Consider the following 17,907-nt stretch of genomic DNA (forward strand, 5'->3'; position numbering starts at 1 on the left):
GGTTTTTCTTGATCCTGTTAATGTGGTGAAATCATTGATTCCCTTTCTGACGTTAAGCCCTGCATTCCTCGAATGTACCCCACTTGGCCCAGACGGTTTGTCCTTTTTAACGCATTGCTGAATTTGGTCTGTTAATACCGTGTCTTGTGTATTTGTGTTTATCTTACTGGGAGAAACTGGGGTGTCCTGTTCCTTTTCGAATGTCCTTGTCAGGTGTGGGTATTGGGCTCTGCTGGCCTCATAAAACAAGTTGAGGGATCCAGAAGTGCTTTCCTCGGGACCTATTGGCCCCATCCCCTAGTCCGGTTCTCTCCCCTAGCGCAGGGCGGAGAGCTTTCTGTCAAGGTTAGATACTTGAGTGTGTGTTGAAGCACAGAAGCAGCCATGACACAGAACTTAGTTTGCAGGACTCCGTGCAAGACTCTTGACAGAATGCGGGCGTTCTGCCCTTCCCTGCCGTCCACTGTGTGTGCTTAGTGAGTGTTATTTCCTTCTCCCTTTGCAAACTTCTGTGGCCCTCCTGTGTCACAACAGCCCCAGCTCTTTGTGTTCCATCTGCAACATGTGTGCCCCATTTTATTAATATTTATTAATAGTTTCCTTGAGTTGAAACCGTTCCTGAGATACATCAGTCTTTCAACTGCACTTGCGTCATGCACGTTAAAATAAGTAACTTAGATTGTAAGGTGTTTGCCCCTGTGCTACCTAAACTTACTTGGGGTACCGTCAGAGGTTTGGGCGCCATCAGGGAGGCCTCGATGTCCCGGAATAGAGCAGCCATCATGACCTTGACCTCCACGGGAGTCTCCTGAGGGCGTGTCCTTCGTGTGGTGGCACTGCCCTGGGTGCTAGGGTGCGAAGGAACAGAGGAGAAGAGGGAGTCTTGCATCTTCTCCTCGCCTAGGGAGGAGCACAGATATTGAGGGTGGCCTCTTAGGCTGCTGAACGTAACGTTGGAAGCGCGTGCAAAGGAAGCCCGGCATCCCTGGACAGGGCTCAGAGAGCAGGAGGCATGTGAGCTGGATCGTGAGCTAGAATTTTGCACGCGAGGCAAGGGAAAGACCATTTCAAGCAAAGTCACGAAGCCGGGTTGAGGAAGGCCCTGAGGCTTGGCAAACGGTTCAGGGAGAAAGGAGCCAGCTTGCTGAGAGGGACGAAGGACACGGGATGGGAGGAATGACAAGAAAATACCGGGACACTGGAATGACCACAGGTTAATGGTGGGCGGGAACGCTTGAGCCCTGTGCCTTTGGAAGCCGTTGATCCCTTTGGAAAGTAAATCTGGAGGTAGCGTGAGTAAAGGATGAGGGAACACGGGCAGACTGCCGATATGGTGGCTATCGAGAGCAACTAACAACGAGTGGGCATGCCGATATTGTGTTAGGGAAAGAGGCACAGATACAGAATTGTAGGATCGTAAGAACTCACGTACTGACTAATTTGCGGGGCGCCCGGGTGGCTCAGTCGGTGAAGCCTCTGCCTTCGGCTCAGGTCATGATACCGGGGTCCTGGGATCGAGCCCGGTGTCGTCCGGCTCCTTGCTCAGCAGGGAATCTGCTTCTCCCTCTGCTTGCCTCTGTCTCTCTCCCCCTCTGACAAATAAATACATAGAAATATTTTAAAAATTAAAAAACTCATTTGCACAGAAAGAGGGGCAAGAAGACACTCTCCCGCGTGCAAACACAGATGTGTCAAGTGTAGAATCACGTGAGTTATTTCCTCTCTCTTTCAAATTGCTTTCTCTGTTTTTCCTAAACTCGTAAGTTAATTTTTAAATTTTTAAAAAATTGTTAAGAATGCTCTCAATGATGAGCCCCCGGCTTGGCCTCCACATTCCGAGTGGCTGATTTCTGAGCGGTGAATCCGCCAGGGTTCCCGCCGAGGGGGGGCTGTGGTGCCAGCAGGTGGCGTATGTGTGCCCCGAGTGGCTCCTGGCTTCGCACCGCGGGCTCCACGAACCCGGCAGGGACAGCGGCCTCCCTCGCCTGGCCGCCTCTCCCCAGCCAGTTGTTGGCCCGGGAGGAAGTCGCAGGCTTCGTTTATAACCTGATGAATGCTTTCCCCTCCTGGATGTTTCTTCCCACGGCGAGAGGATATTATGAACTTGGCAGGGCGCGCGGTCTGCCACAGTCAGAGGCCCGCGCTGCGCTCAGCCGCCACCCTTGGGGTCCAGGCCAGATGTTATAAGTGAAACCCTGTTTTAACGAGGTCCTTCTGGTATTTCTTTTGGGCGCCATCCAAGACCGCTGCATTTCACGCCAAATTCCGTGTGATGGCGAGCCCTCTACAACAGGTCTGCAGCCCATAAAAACGTTCTCACTGCCGGGCGCCTGGGTGGCTCAGTCGGTGAAGCATCTGCCTTGGGCTCAGGTCATGATCCCAGGGTCCTGGGATCGAGCCCCGAGTCAGGCTCCCTGCTGAGTGGCGCTTCTCCCTCTGCCTGGTGTTCCCTGTGCTTGTGCTCGCTCTCTCTCTGACAAATAAATAAAATCTTAAAACAATACACAACACTCTCGCTGCACTCAGCTTTCTGTGGCCAAGTGTCAGAGAATTAGGACAAAAAGTGACGGCTGGGTCTTGAGAACCTTTTTTTTTTTTTTTAAGAATCGTAAAGCGGATACACATGTGAGGTGACTGAGACTGCAGAATCAGAAAGAATTCTCAACATAGTTTTATGCTTTTTACCGTGGGTAGAAGTTGAGTCTCCATATGGTAAGAACGGCTTCTTGGGCAGAAAATGTGATCCTCTGGTGACACGAATCCGTCACTTCCAAAGAGGAGACGTGAACCCAGAGCAGAGTAGGTTCCGGAGATGAGGGTATGCGATCTCTTGCTCTCTCACTTTTCGTGTGGACAGCTTCTAGCTCGGGCTCTGTGTGCGTGTGTGTGTGTGCGCGTGTGTGTGTTTCTCTGATTGATCTGACCCAGCTCCCGCGCCGTGGCCTTGGCCTCCCTCCCATCTTCACTTGGATCAGCACCCGCCCCGCCCCCCTCGGTCTCCCCTGCCCCCCGCGGAGAGACGGCTGCCGCCCTGGTGCAGGGACCCCGATGAGCCAGGGAACGCGGGGTGTTAACGGCGGTGTCGATACCGGAGGAAGGAAAGGAAGTGCTGCATAATGGATGAGCGCTCCGTGGAGCCTGGGGGAGCGGAGCTGGGTGTCCGCCAGCACCCTTGGGCGTCCGGGAAGCACAGGGCGCTGCCAGCGGCTCGGGCTCCGCACCTGAGTCCTCGACGAGGCTTGCTGCCGCCCGCGCGCAAGTCGTCTCACAAACCTCCCAGTCACAGACTGAAGTGTGTGTTTCCACTTCCTGTCCAATAAGGGACATCCCCACCCAGCTGCTGCCCCTCCGTCGTACTCATAAAGCCAGTCCCGGTTCCGCCCTCCGTCTCCCCGGCTTCCTGCTCCCTGCGTGTGCCCGGCGTGGCGTGGCCCGGTCTCTCGGGAATTGTAAGTGATCCGTTCTTCTTTCGGTGGCACGAACGCCTCCCTCTGTGTGGCCACGGAGTCACCTCTGTAAATGAAAATCCTCTGGGTTTGATGGCGCACTGAGCTCATTTTTAACCTCTTCGTAGGGTTTTAGAATTAAAAGGGGCCTTGGACGTTGTTTAATGTCACCTGTTTGTTGGTCAGAAAAGGAGGCCAGGGAAGCAAGTGAGGACAGACCGCGAGGCCTTGGAGCGCTCGGCGAAGGGTGCTGTCTCGGTCAGCGAAGAGACGCCGTGCCTCGTTCCTCCATCGCCACCTCTGATGTTGTTTGTTCGCGGTCTTACTCCTAAGGCCGCTCTCTTTAGGGAAGGTGTCGAAAGATACAGTTCATCGGAGCTTGCTTTGTGTAGTACGGAAGCATTCCGCCTCGTTTGTGCAATGCAGAGCTTGTTTGCAGCTTACTGGGCTGAAACGTGTAATATAAATGGTGTTGCTGATAAGGTGATCTTCTTCCTCTTTTTTAAAGGGGCGCCATCTTGAAGCATTTAGAAGTTTCTAAACAAATGTCAGGAGTGTCCTGTGTGTGGGTTAAGAGCATGGACTCCAGGGTCAGGTGGCCACTTCCAAGCTGTGTGCCCTTGGGGGAATCACTTAACTGCTCTGTGCCTCAGTGTCCCCATCAGTAACATGGAGTCCGTAAGAGTAACTCACGGGTTGTTGCCAGCCCTGAGGTGGCCCCGAGGGCCAATTACATAATAAGCCCTGAATACCATTACTTGATTCTTCTCACATATCGTAATCGTTTTGGAGTTCACGTGTCCTTCTGGCCAAGAGTTCTCTTTGGTGCTTTTGTCAGCTGTTACTTGTATGGTAGTCAGATTTGTTTAGAAACTGCTTTCCTTCTCTTATACTGTCGGAACTAAATCCTTCATTCTTGTCCATCTCCTTCAAGTCTCTTATTGTGAAGAGAGCAAGGACTCCGTTTTGTTCCGTTGCTTACCGCCCCTCCGCTCCCATCAGCCTGAGCAGTTTCTCCTAGCCTTCCTTGAGTTTCCTTCAGTACACCCACCTGCAGCCACAGCGGCTGCCCCGAGCTGGGCGCTCTGTGCCTCAGGAAGGGAATCCAGATGGGCTTCCTCCCTTCAAGAAGCTTCTGTCTTCTCAGAAGCTGGGAGGTTCAGAAGAACGGAGAGTGCTGGGTGCTGTGGGAGCTCAGGAGGGACGGCAGTCATTCCGCCCTGGGAGGACAAGATGGGCCTCCTCGGAGCAAGGCCGTCTGGCCACAGCCCTGACGACAGAGCAGGTATCCGCACTGGTGGACAGGGGCATTCGGGAGCCGGCTTTCTTGCCCTCTGGCTTTTGGAACTCGGCCCAGCCCTCTCCTTGTCATGGGGCGCTTTCCTCTGTACACACTCAGGAGGCTGAGTGTCCCTGGTCTCTCCCTGTTATGCCCAAAGCACCCCCCCCAACACACACCCCCTGCCCGTAGCACTGCCACCCCTCCCACACACCCCTGTGACCACCAAAACTGTCAACAGACAGTGCCATTTGCCTGCGTCTGCCCTGGGGGTGCAGACTCGCCCTCCCTTGATAACCGTGAACCCTGTTCTAGACCAAGAGACCGCAGTTAGCAGAGACGTTCTCTAGGGAGGCAGGAAGCAGGTATGCTCCTCGAGCAGAGGTGCCTGGGGAGCCCCTGAGACATGCCCCGGCTCACGGCCGGGTACGCGGGGCTTCCAGGCCCGTGGTCAGGTGACAGGTCTTGTCCTGGCCTGTAAGGCTCTTGACGGCTCTTGAGAAGGGAGCCACCCGGCTCCGCGTGCTGAGTCAGCAAAGCTCCCAGGACGGTTTTGGGTGATGTCCCGTAGCCTCTGTCAGTCTTGTATGCCGCCGCCGGACACTACATGTCCGCTGCCATTGTCGTCCCCACGTTGTCCGGTGGAGTAGAAGAGCGTCTTGGGCCTCGGGCTGCCGTAGCAAAGTCCACAGACCGAGTGGCTTAGACACAGCCTCCGTTTGTTCCTCACGGTTCCGGTAAAACTGTGTCTGCACGTGCAAGCCGTGGGCCAGACTTGGGCCTGGGGGCTCCCTGTGCCTTCTCCTGATCTAGACAATTAGAATGACACGTGCCCGTCGGCGCTGGGTGACTGTCTGTATTCCCAGCGTGCAAGTTCCTTAAATACTTAATACAGATTCTGCTTTTATAGACACCTCACATTGGTGTCCTTGGTGTTTGGTTCAGCTGAAGACACAAACCCACCCTCACAGCTGCCACGAGTATCACACGTCTGCTTTTCTCTGCCAGATATGCTGTATTTTTAAGGGCCAGGCTCTGCTGATGAATCCGGCCAGTACGAACTGGGCAGAGTGGTTCAGCTGTACGACTGACCGTCGTGGTTTGCGAAGCCCTGTGTGGAAGACGTATGGTTTAGCAGTGTGATAACTGCAAGAAACAGAAAACACGTACTTGGTTTATTGTACATCTATTTTTATCGCCTAGTTGGTTGAGACAAATTCAGGTACACGCTCTTTTTCTCTCTCGAAAGGACTTTACTCTTGAAGATCTTGCCATGCTTTCTAGAAAATGTACTGCTTATCTTAAACCTTGCCCAGTAGATCATGATTACACCCTTTTTTCTCCTTGGATATATTTGCACCTTACCTGGTTATTTCCTGTTACTGTGTGTTCTCTGAATTCTGGGACAAGCGCATAGGGGGGTAACTTGCTTTTGACTGGCTGCGGTCCATCCGTTGTGTTTCTAAATCAAGCAGAAGTGTGAGTAGACTGTGGATCATGTCCTTCGGGGTTCAGTTCCTCTGGGTTACTGGTTATCAACGGGGGCAGGGTCAGTTAGGCAGTATCTTCAGACACATGGGGTTGTCATGACTGAGACGAGGTGCCATGGGCATCCAGGTCAAGGCCAGAGGTACTGCTCAGCGTTCTAAACACACAGAACAGCGCTCCCCACAGCAGAGAAGGAGCTGGCCCCAATGTCAGTCATGCCACAGCTGAGAAGTCGAGCTGTCGAGAGCTCTCACAGGATACCTCGTACTAGGTGGCTTCAGTAATGATTCCAGGCTGGCCGAGTGTCAGACACCAGAGACGCCGACGTGTTGCCCTCACACAGGCCTCACGTGTGGGTACCACCAAGCCCTTTATTCTCCTCCTCTTCAACAACTTCCACGCCTGCCGTTGGACCAGTCCTGAGTATTTCCATCTCCGTCATTGACATAATGTGCTTTGTTCCGCTGATGTCCCCCTCGGACAGAAGAAGAGAAGCACTGAAGGCTGACAAGGCATAAGGCCCAGGGCTCCTACCCCTCTGGCAGACTGCGGATGTAGAGACGCCTTAGCCTTGGAGTCCACTTGGGAGGGGTAGGGTGCTGCTGCTGGCGGGGGCTGGGCCAGCCCCACAGGAGAAGCATCCCCCAGGGCTCCTACTCCTCTGGCAGACTGCGGATGAAGAGACTCCTTAGCCTTGGAGTCCAGTTGGGAGGGGTAGGGTGCTGCTGCTGGCGGGGGCTGGGCCAGCCCCACAGGAGAAGCATCCCCCAGGGCTCCTACCCCTCTGACAGACTGCGGATGAAGAGACTCCTTAGCCTTGGAGTCCACTTGGGAGGGGTAAGGTGCTGCTGCTGGCGGGGACTGGGCCAGCCCCACAGGAGAAGCATCCCCCAGGGCTCCTACTCCTCTGGCAGACTGCGGATGAAGAGACTCCTTAGCCTTGGAGTCCAGTTGGGAGGGGTAGGGTGCTGCTGCTGGCGGGGGCTGGGCCAGCCCCACAGGAGAAGCATCCCCCAGGGCTCCTACCCCTCTGGCAGACTGCGGATGAAGAGACTCCTTAGCCTTGGAGTCCACTTGGGAGGGGTAAGGTGCTGCTGCTGGCGGGGACTGGGCCAGCCCCACAGGAGAAGCATCCCCCAGGGGTCCTACCCCTCTGGCAGACTGCGGATGAAGAGACTCCTTAGCCTTGGAGTCCACTTGGGAGGGGTAAGGTGCTGCTGCTGGCGGGGACTGGGCCAGCCCCACAGGAGAAGCATCCCCCAGGGCTCCTACCCCTCTGGCAGACTGCGGATGAAGAGACTCCTTAGCCTTGGAGTCCACTTGGGAGGGGTAAGGTGCTGCTGAAGGCGGGGGCTGGGCCAGCCCCACAGGAGAAGCATCCCGCCTGGAGAGCCCAGTCTCCCAAGATGGCCCCTTACACAACACACGGGCGAGTACCCAGGGCCTGAGAGAAAGTGCTCAAACAGGCCTTGCTTACGTGGTCTGCGGACATCTCCTTGTTTCACGGTGAACGAACGTCAGGGCTGCAAGGTATCCAAGTGACGGTTTCATCCAGTGTCCTCACTGCGCAAACGAGGAAAGGCGGAGAAGGAAGGTTTCCCCTAGTTCGTGGTGTTCTCTAGATTCAGAAATTATGCAGGCCTGCTGATCTCACATCTGGTTCTCGCATCAGCTCCTTGAGGTGCGTTTTATCCCCACATCGTAGAAAAGGAAACAGAGGCCCAGGCAAATGAGGTGACCTGGCCTGGGCACTCGGTGGGGGATGGGGGACAGACCCAGTGCTCCCGACCGTTCCTGACATTCTCTGCACCTGGCCCTCCTGCTTGCCTGGATGAAATCAGGTTGGCCAGAAGTCCAGAAGAAAGTCTTCAAAACAAATGGAGGAAAAAAGCATCGATTTGGAGGCCACTCATAGATTGCCCCAGAGAAATGTCGCTCGTGTAAATTCATAAGCAGATAGGAGGGCTGGTTTCAGCAGTGACCTGGAACGTTACCCCGTGTGTTCATGAAGATATCTGGTTTCCAGTCGTGATTTTCTGTCCTCCCTCCCCATAGACGACACAAGTGTTCATCACAGATGTTCCGGCTCATGGCACTCCTGTTTATCAGCTCAGTCATCATTGTGCTTCAGTGGGGGAAGTTCATTCTAGCGATTCTCTCCCACCCACTTTGTAGCCTTCGACTCCCACACCCTCGGTTCATCTTTACTGTTCCATCCCCTTCTTGCAGCGAGCCTGAACTGAATGTTGTCATCGCCGTGCTCTGTAAGTGGAATCTACCTCACAAGGCATTATCACGCACAGAGGTAAAAAACTTGGGCAACCAGACCTTCTACGTGACATTTAGCCCCGGATGCAGAAGGGAGTCAAGGACGAAGTGGAGCGTTGGGTTAGACGTGGGCTTGCAGCTTGTCCTTTGCAGGGTGCCCGTGCTGCATCCGTGAGTGTGGCCGCTGGGAGCCGGTGTAGTCCGGCTGGGAGTGGAGTTGGCACCCACTCAGGGAGTGGAAGAATTCTGGTTTCTGTGCCTGTGGGTGTTCAGGGTCGGATGAAACCGTGAATCCTGCAGCCCCGTAGCTAGAGTTGAAATTCTGCTTCTCCTCTCACATCCACGAACCTTGGACCAGTGACCTAACTTCTGCAATATTTACCATCCTTGTGTGCAAGCCCGTAACGGCACCACCGGCACAGCCCCCTAGAAGGTCATGGACGCGGCGTGCCCAGGATTGCTTAATGGTGTAATGTGGTCACCGTCTGCTGTTCCGTGTGCCTTGAGTAGCAGTTCTGTGGCTGGTATTTGAAAGGATGAAGCAGGAAGGGATGGAGGAAGGAAGTGTTCAGCTGGACTGCATTTTGGGTCTCCCCCAAATTCTTCTGTTGGGACCCTAACCCCCATGTGATAGTGTAAAGAGGCGGGGCCTCTGGAAGCTGATTGGGTCGTGAGCACGGAACCGTCATGAATGGGATTCGCGTCCTCGTGAAGGAGACCCCCACAGGGCTGGCTCGCCACTTGTGCCGTGTGAGCACACGGAAAAGACAGACTTCCCGGCCTCCGCGAGTGTGAGAAATCAGTGTAAGTCCCTGGTCTGCAGGGGTCTGGTACATGCCAACGGTTCGCACTGACACACAGAGCAGAGGCTTGACCTCTCCTGCCCACTCATGCCATTAGTCACCGGAGTGACACCTGCTCCGCGGGAGCCCATGTTGGCTGTCAGCGTGGGCTCCACTGGCGGCATCGGTACATGTGTCTCGGTAGAGTCACCCAGTGGGCCAAGAGTGGCGTCGCACGGCCCGGCTTTGGGTGTCAGCCCCAGCCCTGCGGCTCAGTGCCCGCGGTCTGCTGGGGACCCTGGCAGGAGCTCGAGAGCTGCCCGGTAGAAGGGGACGCCGCACTGGGGTGGCAAAGGCGCAGGCTGCCCGGGAGGCTTGCCTGAGGCCATGGCAAGGGCTTGGGGCAGTGCCCAGAGCAGGCAGTGGCTAAGGGCTGCCTGTTTGCTTTAGGAGTCCTGCAGCGGTGTGGCCCCGCCGTGCACTTGTTAAAGACACCAGGAAAATCAGACGTGGCCGTGGAAGTGCAGCGTTCTGCCCTGTGCAGCGGTGCAGACGTGGACAGAGGCAGTGGCGGGAGCCCCGTGGGTGGGGTCCGCAGCCGGGAAGAGTTCTGAGTTCTTATGAGGAGATTGCCGTGGCCCAGAGTACGTGCGGAAGATTCCAGGCAAGGGGGGGGGGCGGAGTCAGGCCAGGACCTGCGTGGTCCTGCTGAATCCTCTGACCTGGGTTTTCCTCGTCTGACCGCGCCGGGAACCTGACCGACGAAAGCCGGGCGGTGAGACTCCTAGCGCAGCAGTGGTCCAGGGAATGGTCACTGGTTAACATGGGCTGGTGGTTCCGGCTTGGCCCGCGGGGTAGGGGGACAGTAGGAGACAGAGGGCAGGGTCAAGGCAGGAGGAAGACGGGTGTCCAGGGCCTTGGCCCTTGGCCCTCGGAGGGCGGGCCTTTGCATCTCACGTTGGCACGTGCGGCTCCGCACGGGCCCCCGCACGGGCCCCCGCAGCCTCTGTGCCGCCCATCGTGACCTCACAGCGGCTGGCACGGGACTCGAGGAAATCAATAAAGGACACGTTTTATGTAGTCTTAGAACCAGGCACTGGGGGAGAATGGGTGGGCTGAGGAGGAACAGAAAGTCGAGGGAGAAAAGGAGAGAATGCAAATGTGGAGCGCTCCTTTCACGGAGGAACATTCCCATCTGCTGAACACTGCATTTATTGCAACAGCTGGTTGGGGAAGGCAAGAGCCGCCGTAGGGGAGTCTGCGGGAGGCAGGGGCCCACGCGATGCCCCTGTTGGTCTGGCTTCTGAAGGTGGGGTGCTAGCAGCGTGACTGTGGGAGGCTGTGTGCCAGCAGCAGGGACACCCCGGGGAGCATGTACGATGAGCCAGTGCTGATGGGGAGGTGCTCGTGGAGGAGACCCCCTGGGAGCAGGATCCAAGGGAACCCCCCCCTCCGCAAGCGAGGGGTCTGGCAGAGCGGAGGGGAAACTACACCAGGGGGGTAACCCCAAGACCGGCCTCAAGGGTCCAGCCTTGTGGGACAAGCAGAGTCTCACTGCACAGTGGGCAGAACATCCTGGCAAGGCAGCGGGAGTTCTGGGGGTGAACCCTCCAGCTGCCTTCTCTTTTGCCTGATGAATGGCCAGTATAAACAGTAAGAGAGTTCAGAGCCCCACGGTGGGAGTGCCTTTGGCTCCACTCCACCTCCCACTCCCCTCGTAGGGGTCCCTGCTACTCACAAGGCCTGCACCCCACAAGGCTTCCCAGCTCCCGGGCACCCCTGGCCGCCCCAGACCGAGCAAGGGGATGGTACCCCCAGCACACTGGGCTGCCCCCTTGCAGGGAAGGCCGGCAGCAGCTAGGAGCTTTGGCCGTGGGATGCCCCTTACTCTCCTTGAGGAAGTGTGGCCGCTGCAGGTTCCCCATCGCCCTCAGACCGCACAGGGGTCCCCAGCACCTCCTGCCCTGCCGCCTCCCTTTCTTGCAGTGGGCATTGTTTTGTACACCCAGTAACCACCCCGGGTAACCACCGCGATGAGTGCTGAGGGAAGGAGGGGGAGGAGCCAGCATCCCATAGCCAAGGGAAAGTGACCAATTACTAGATAAAACGACTCAAGCCACCCCAGTGGGTCTAGAGTGGTCTCTTTTTCTTTGGATGTTTGGTTGTGTGGCCTTGGCCCCCGCCTGCCATGAGCGCTTAGAGCCCAGCTAAAGAAAGGTGCCCTGTGTGCAGTGCAGCTGGGCTGGGGACGCTCAGAGACCCAAGCAGGGAGCTCTGGAAGGAGTGATGGCAGCATGGGGGAAAGCCCGGCGTTCCATTTCTGCAACAGAAACATTTCCCCAGGGGGGCTAGGGGGCTCGGGCAGTTAAGTGTCTGCCTTCGCCTCAGGTCATGATCCCAGGGTCCTGGGATCGAGCCCCGCATCGGGCTCCCTGCTCAGTGGGGAGTCTGCTTCTCCTTCTGACGCCCCCCCTACTTGTGTGCTCTCTTTCTCTGTCAAGTAAATAAATAAAATATAAAAAAAGAAAAGAAACGTTTATCCAGGGCAGACTGCTCCGTTTTGCTGTTAATAACACCGAAACGTCTCTCCCTCTAAAGCGGTTTCTCCGTCCCCCGCACACAGGTCTTGGGCTGCTGTGTCTCTTCTGTCTCCCTGCCCGTTTCCTCTGCTTCACCGCACCCCTGAAGCTGGGGGTCCTACAGCCACGACTGCACACCCCTCCACCCCCCGGCTAATTAGGAGCATTGGCAGTCAGTGGAGCCACCTTTGGGTTTCCGTGGCTGCGCCTCCCAGCACTCTTCATTTCAAGCCTCATGAAACCCTTTGCTCCCCCCGTCTCTCGCTGCAGGTTTTTCCCACTCGGCGTTCACGTTTGGTATCGAGAGCCACATCAGCCAGTCCAACATCAACGGGACGCTGGTGCCGCCGGCTGCCCTCATCTCCATCCTGCAGAAGGGACTGCAGTATGTGGAGGCCGAGATCAGCATCAACGAGGTACGTGCGCTCCCGGGACGCGGGCGGTGGCCTGACTCCCCCAGCAGAGCCTGGGGACAGGGGAGCAGCTCGGAAACCAGGCAGGGCCACACCGGAGGCCCATCTGCTAGAGTCCTTCCATGCTTCCTCGCCTTGAACGACCTCCTCCTTACAAGCCTGTCTTGTTCTGCTTTCTCTTTAGCTTTTAAAAAGTACGAAAGGAGTACATCCTGTCCTCGGTCACCTGTGCCCGCCCCCCACCCATTTCTGAAAACCCACCTCTTTGAAAACACCCGACTTTCTGCCTGTCCTGTGCACATTCTTCCCTGACCGTGGTCCTCTCCTCCTCCCTCCTCTCAGCTGGGGTGCCCAGAGGCGGTGTTCCAGAACCCCTTGGGGCCCCGTCTTGTCTCCTTTTCCCACAAAACGGTTAAATGGGATAGGAGCGTGTGACCCCAGAGGGCCCCCCCCCCCGCCAGCTCTCAGATCGTGTGATGCTTCATCTTGATGTGTCCGTCCCCCGGGTTCCAGCTCTTCAGTCTGTTGAAAAGCCCTCGTGGCTTCCCTTCCTCACTTCCACATTCCGGCATGTCTGGAGATGAAAAAAAGGGCATCTCATTTGTGACTGGGGTTTGCGGTCACTAAACGGTGGGACAGGTGCTTTCAAAGTTTAAACTAGGAGGTGTTTTCATTACTCTGGGCAGTGCCTACCTACTTTTTTGCCAAACAGTCATCCATTTGAGGCGTGACTGTGAAGAGGGTGATAGGGAAGGGTGCTGACCGCTTGGTCAGCCTTGGCCACGCCATGGCCAGAACCGAAGCCTCAAGGTGGCCGACACGGTGACAGGCGGCTTGTTACACATTTTCTAGGGTTTCCTATTGTTTCCTTGCTTTCAAATATAATATTGTATGGTGGTCAGAAGTCAGCTGGGGTCCTGTGTCATTTCGATAGTGTCCTGCTGAAACTCCTATTGTTCACTTCTTCCTGATTTCCGAGGTAATTCAAGCTCAGAATGTGCAAAAGTGTGTTTGCACGTACAGCAGCCACAACTCATAAGCACTGTTTGTAGGACTCTAATATTTGGAGCGATTTCTAAGAAAAGAACTTCTTCCTGTGTTTTTGAGTGCGTACGGAAAATTTTTCGTTGCATTTAGAAGCCAGAGAATCAAAACAAGTTGAAAAAACGAGCGTGGGAACTACACAGGCTGTTGCCCGTGTATCAGGGCTCTATTTCGTCTACACCCTGAGCCCCAGTGGCAGGGGATGAATACTTTATTAAGTCAGACAGACAGGTGTACAAGGACTCGAACCCTGAAGGATGTCCAGAGAGCTGCCTCTCCCTCACAAGAGTGTGCTTGTGCACAGATCTCCTGTCCTTGTCGTCGTATCTCCGCAGGGCTTCTCGCACTCGGCACTCAACACGTGGGGGCCAGACGGTTCTTTGCAGCGGGCCGGCCTGGATGCTCTAGGACGTTGAGCCGCATCCCGGGTCACCCCGCCCCCCTCCCCCCCACTGTGCACCTGCCCCCGGCCCGCCCCGGACCTCTGGGCACCGCTCTGAGTCCTGCCCCCGCTGTGCCATGGGAGCTGATGGCTGCCCCCCCCCCCCCCGGCTCTCTCCCCAGGATGGCACGGTGTTCGACGGCCGCCCCATAGAGTCCCTGTCCCTGATCGACGCTGTGATGCCGGACGTGGTGCAGACGCGGCAGCAGGCCTTCCGGGAGAAGCTCGCTCAGCAGCAGCAGGCCAGCGCAGCGGCGGCGGCGGCAGCAGCAGCGGCCACGGCAGCCACGGCAGCCCCAGCGGCCGTGGCCCAGCAGCACCCACCAAAGAACGGCGAGGCCACAGTGAATGGGGAGGAGAACGGAGCACACGCAATAAGTACGTGCAGGGCCCTGGGTGTTGGCGAGCTTCTGGTGGTTTCTGTCCTGGGTTTGTGGGAGTCGCCGGGACTCTTCAGGCTCTGCTTGCTGTCCATGTCTCTGAGCCCTAGTGTGGCGTCGTATTTGCTGGAAGAGCTTCACGCTCTGTTCCCATTGAAGTCCTTAGACACGGCAGTGTTTACGCACACATCCTCGATCTTAGGAAGTCGTGCTGCCCAGAGAACTAGTGTTGTGTAACAGCGAGGAGAGCCGTGTGATTACTCTTACATCAGAGGGTTTCGTTTGTGGAGGCCCCTGGTCCTCCGCCCGCCTTCGGTGTTGAGCGTGTTGGGCCAGCATCTGCTGTAATGGTCAAGCGCATGGCGACAGAGAGGGCACCGGGCCGCAGACAGCAGGTGTGGCCTTACGTGGTGGTCTCCAAATGCCGGGTGCTCCATCTCTGTGGGGTAATTGCCGTAAAGGGCGTGCCGATCAGAGAGCCTGAATTTCTACCCAGAGAACCGGGCTCCGCTCTGATACGTGGCTTAGAAACTCAGAGAGGGCTTCAGGAGCGCATTACACGTGTGTTACGTACCTGTGTGTGGATGCACGCACGTGTTCCGGGTGTGCACGTGTGGCCTGCGCACATGTAGCTCTCTGGCCGGCCGTCTCACGTGAGGCTGCAGCTTGCAGCCAAGCCTTGTGGCAGGTTCTCGTCCACGAGCACAGGGTAACGAATTCGCCTCAGCTAAAGAGTGAGATGCGGCATCACGCGGAGAACCCACCTAGGCTGTAACGCAGATTACAATAAGTAGGTCGGTGTACAGGTCGTGAATCTAGCACAGAAATGGAAGGACTTCCCTCCTGTACCCTCCGTCATCACCGTTAATCAGGTCCGGAACAGCAGGGCCGGGAAGGAAGAAGACAGTACGTGGCTCGAGCTACACATCACTTACTGGCTATCCGCTCACAAGCCATACAGTCCTCACGTTTTCAGAAATGAAACTGGAAGAAACTAAGGGTCTTTGTTTTCTTAGTCTTCCGTCACAGAAATGAACTTATAATCAGTGAACTTCAAGAAGTCTGTGTTTGCCAGGACAGAAATTTTGCAAGCTTTTAAATTGTACTGATTTCTTTTGAATCTGAAGAAAATCTGATGGGATGATGGGGGTGGGGATCTTAATGGGTGAGGCACCTGGGTGACTCGGTCATTGAAGCATCTGACTCTTGATCTCAGCTCAGGTTTTGATCTCAGGGTCTTAAGTTCAAGCCCCATGTTGGGCTCCACGCTGGGCAAGGAGCCTACTTAGAAAAGAAAATCTAATGGGACATAGCTGCATAGAGACGGGTACACAGCTTAAAGCCCACTGGCCGCTCACACACAGATGGCCTTCATTTCATGGGTACCTGTGGCTTACTGGTCACTCTCCAGGGAGCGCGGCTCAGGGCTCGCTGCTGCCTTGTCTCTGGCACATCATCCTGTGGCACTGACTTCTGCTTTGTCTCCTGAAGCCTGGTGCCCCCTACATTTTGCAGTCATCTTGCCGCAGGGCAGGCTGGGGCCAGACTGTGGTGTTGGAAGTGATCGTTCGTCCTGGCCTTCGGGAATCTTCTGCGTCCTGCCACTTGGGAGAATGGTTTTCACGAGGGTGGCATTTAGTATCGGTTAGAATCTTCTGCGTCCTGCCACTTTGCAGGATGGTTTTCACGAGGGTGGCATTTAGTATCAGTTGTCTCCACCGCCACCAGGCCTACCTGGGAATTCAGAACCCGGGTCCATGATTCATCCGGGGTGGGCTTACTCGGTTAGAAAGCCTGGCAGTTCTGCGTGGCATAAGAAGTCTGACGCAGAGGTGGCTCCACCAAGAAAAAAAACCAGCCCTTCAGTCCCAAGAACCAAGGCTGTTGCAGGCAGGGAGTGCAAGGTGGTGGGCGCTCTGGAAGAGCGGTGGCCTCTCCCGGCAGGAGCGCCCAGGTAAGGAGGTGATACTTCAGAAAGGCTCTCGTGGATAAGACGTCTCATCCCGTCTGCGGAAGAGCATCCTTCGGGCTCGACCCGGCTCTCGTCATCCCTCCCCAGTCTCCGCTGGTGGTGGTTAGACCTTAGCATGGCCCTAGTTACGCAGAATAAAGAGCTTTTTATTTCTCTTATCAAATTTGCAGGCTGTTGAAATAAAGAAATGTAATACATGTACTAAATTATACAAAAGTCATGATATAGTCATCAGATCGTATTACCTGGTACATAAAAAGAACGTGTCTCTGTCAGAGCAAGACTATCGCACTCATCTGTGAAACATAAGAAATAGCACAGAGGATCAGAGGGGAGAGGAGGGAAAACTGTATGGGAAGTCATCAGGGTGGGAGAAAAACCATGAGAGACTCTTAACTGTAGGAAACAAACAAGGTTGCAGAAAGGGAGGTGGGTGGGGGGTGCGGAGACTGGGTGACGAGTAGATGCCCTTCAGAGGGCACGGGATGTGAGGAGCACTGGGCGTTACAGGCCACTGACAGTTTATTGAACTCTACACCTGAAACTGGTGATGTACTATCAGCTGGCCAACTGAATTTAAGTTAAAAAAAGAAAAAGAAAAAGAAGGTGTCTCTAACACTCACGTGCCCTGAGAATGCATTTCTTTCATATACCGGTCAGCCACATGTCTTCCTGTTTCCTGTGACAGATAATCATTCGAAACCAATGGAAATAGACGGGGACGTTGAGATTCCGCCCAACAAAGCCACAGTCCTTCGGGGACACGAGTCCGAGGTGTTCATTTGTGCCTGGAACCCTGTCAGTGATCTCCTAGCTTCAGGGTAAGGATGCCAGGCCGGGGGTGCCCCAGGGTCCGGGGGATTGCAGGTGTTCTCTCCTTTCTGGAATTGTGCCTCATGGGTACGTGCTCCCCTCCCATTTGTGTTCAGACCCAGACCTTGGGCTCTCCGTGCTGCCCTCCTTCCCAGGTGGTGAAGAAGGCCTTGCTCTGCCCTGTGTTCCCAGTGGGCTGGGGAGCAATGCAAAGAGATTTACAGTTGCTACGGGGCTCCCCGCTGGCCCAGCCAGTGGGGCACGGGGCTCTTGATCTCAAGGTGGTGAGTTCCAGCCCACGTTGGGTGTGGAGCCTACTTGAAAAGCAAATTAAAATAGCAAAGAGCAACAAACACGGTGAGGCGGAGGACAGAGCCGGTGGGCGGGATTAAGACGACGCAAGGCCGTGCGCCAGGGCTCCCGGACCTAGCCTGAAAGTCTGACGGCTGCGTGTGCACTTGAAGCGGAAGCTGAATGCATGTGCCTTTTCATTCGACAGATCCGGAGACTCGACGGCAAGAATATGGAACCTTAATGAGAACAGCAATGGGGGCTCCACACAGCTCGTGTTGAGGCACTGTATACGAGAAGGAGGACATGACGTCCCGAGTAATAAAGACGTGACCTCACTGGACTGGAACGTAAGCACCTGCCGCCACGCAGACGCGTTAGCAGCTGTAGCCCTGGGGGCTGCTGTCCCGTGGCTGAGAGCGTCCGGCAAGGCTGTGTTGGGCAGGCAGCTAGCTGGGTGGGCAGTGGCCCTCCCTTTCCATCCCTGAGCAAGATGAGCCTGCTGGTCCCAGGGGGGAGCCCGCTGTGCTGGCGACAGGGGGTGTGCGGCCCAGGAAAGGGGACTGTCCAGCTCGCTGGTTCGGCGGTGGGGGTTACAGGCATTTACAGGTGGGAAGCCCACGGGCCTTTAGAACTTCTTTGCACTTTTCCTGCATCACAAACTCCTCTCTGTGTGCAAACGCACTTTTAAAAGCTTCCTTTGGTCTCTT

The 17,907-nt window shown here is 55.8% G+C and overlaps 1 protein-coding gene and 1 long non-coding RNA gene across 6 annotated transcripts in view; one reads left to right on the top strand and one right to left on the bottom strand.

Moving 5' to 3' along the window:
- Positions 1 to 17,907, top strand: part of TBL1X (transducin beta like 1 X-linked) — a 213,502-nt gene that overhangs the window by 175,454 nt on the left and 20,141 nt on the right. For all 5 annotated transcript variants that reach the window (XM_057309977.1, XM_057309975.1, XM_057309976.1 and 2 more), the window contains 4 exons: positions 12,113 to 12,258; positions 13,864 to 14,119; positions 16,782 to 16,914; positions 17,406 to 17,547. In XM_057309977.1, the coding sequence (XP_057165960.1) occupies positions 12,113 to 12,258; positions 13,864 to 14,119; positions 16,782 to 16,914; positions 17,406 to 17,547 (677 nt within the window). The remainder of the gene's footprint in view (positions 1 to 12,112; positions 12,259 to 13,863; positions 14,120 to 16,781; positions 16,915 to 17,405; positions 17,548 to 17,907) is intronic.
- Positions 656 to 11,790, bottom strand: LOC125281559 (uncharacterized). Its single transcript, XR_007188784.2, has 3 exons — positions 7,691 to 11,790; positions 1,433 to 1,592; positions 656 to 900 (listed from the first exon to the last, which is right to left on the bottom strand). It is a non-coding gene; the product is annotated as an uncharacterized LOC125281559 (long non-coding RNA).

Source organism: Ursus arctos, chromosome X (genome assembly GCF_023065955.2).
Source record: "Ursus arctos isolate Adak ecotype North America chromosome X, UrsArc2.0, whole genome shotgun sequence".
Taxonomy (NCBI): domain Eukaryota; kingdom Metazoa; phylum Chordata; class Mammalia; order Carnivora; family Ursidae; genus Ursus; species Ursus arctos.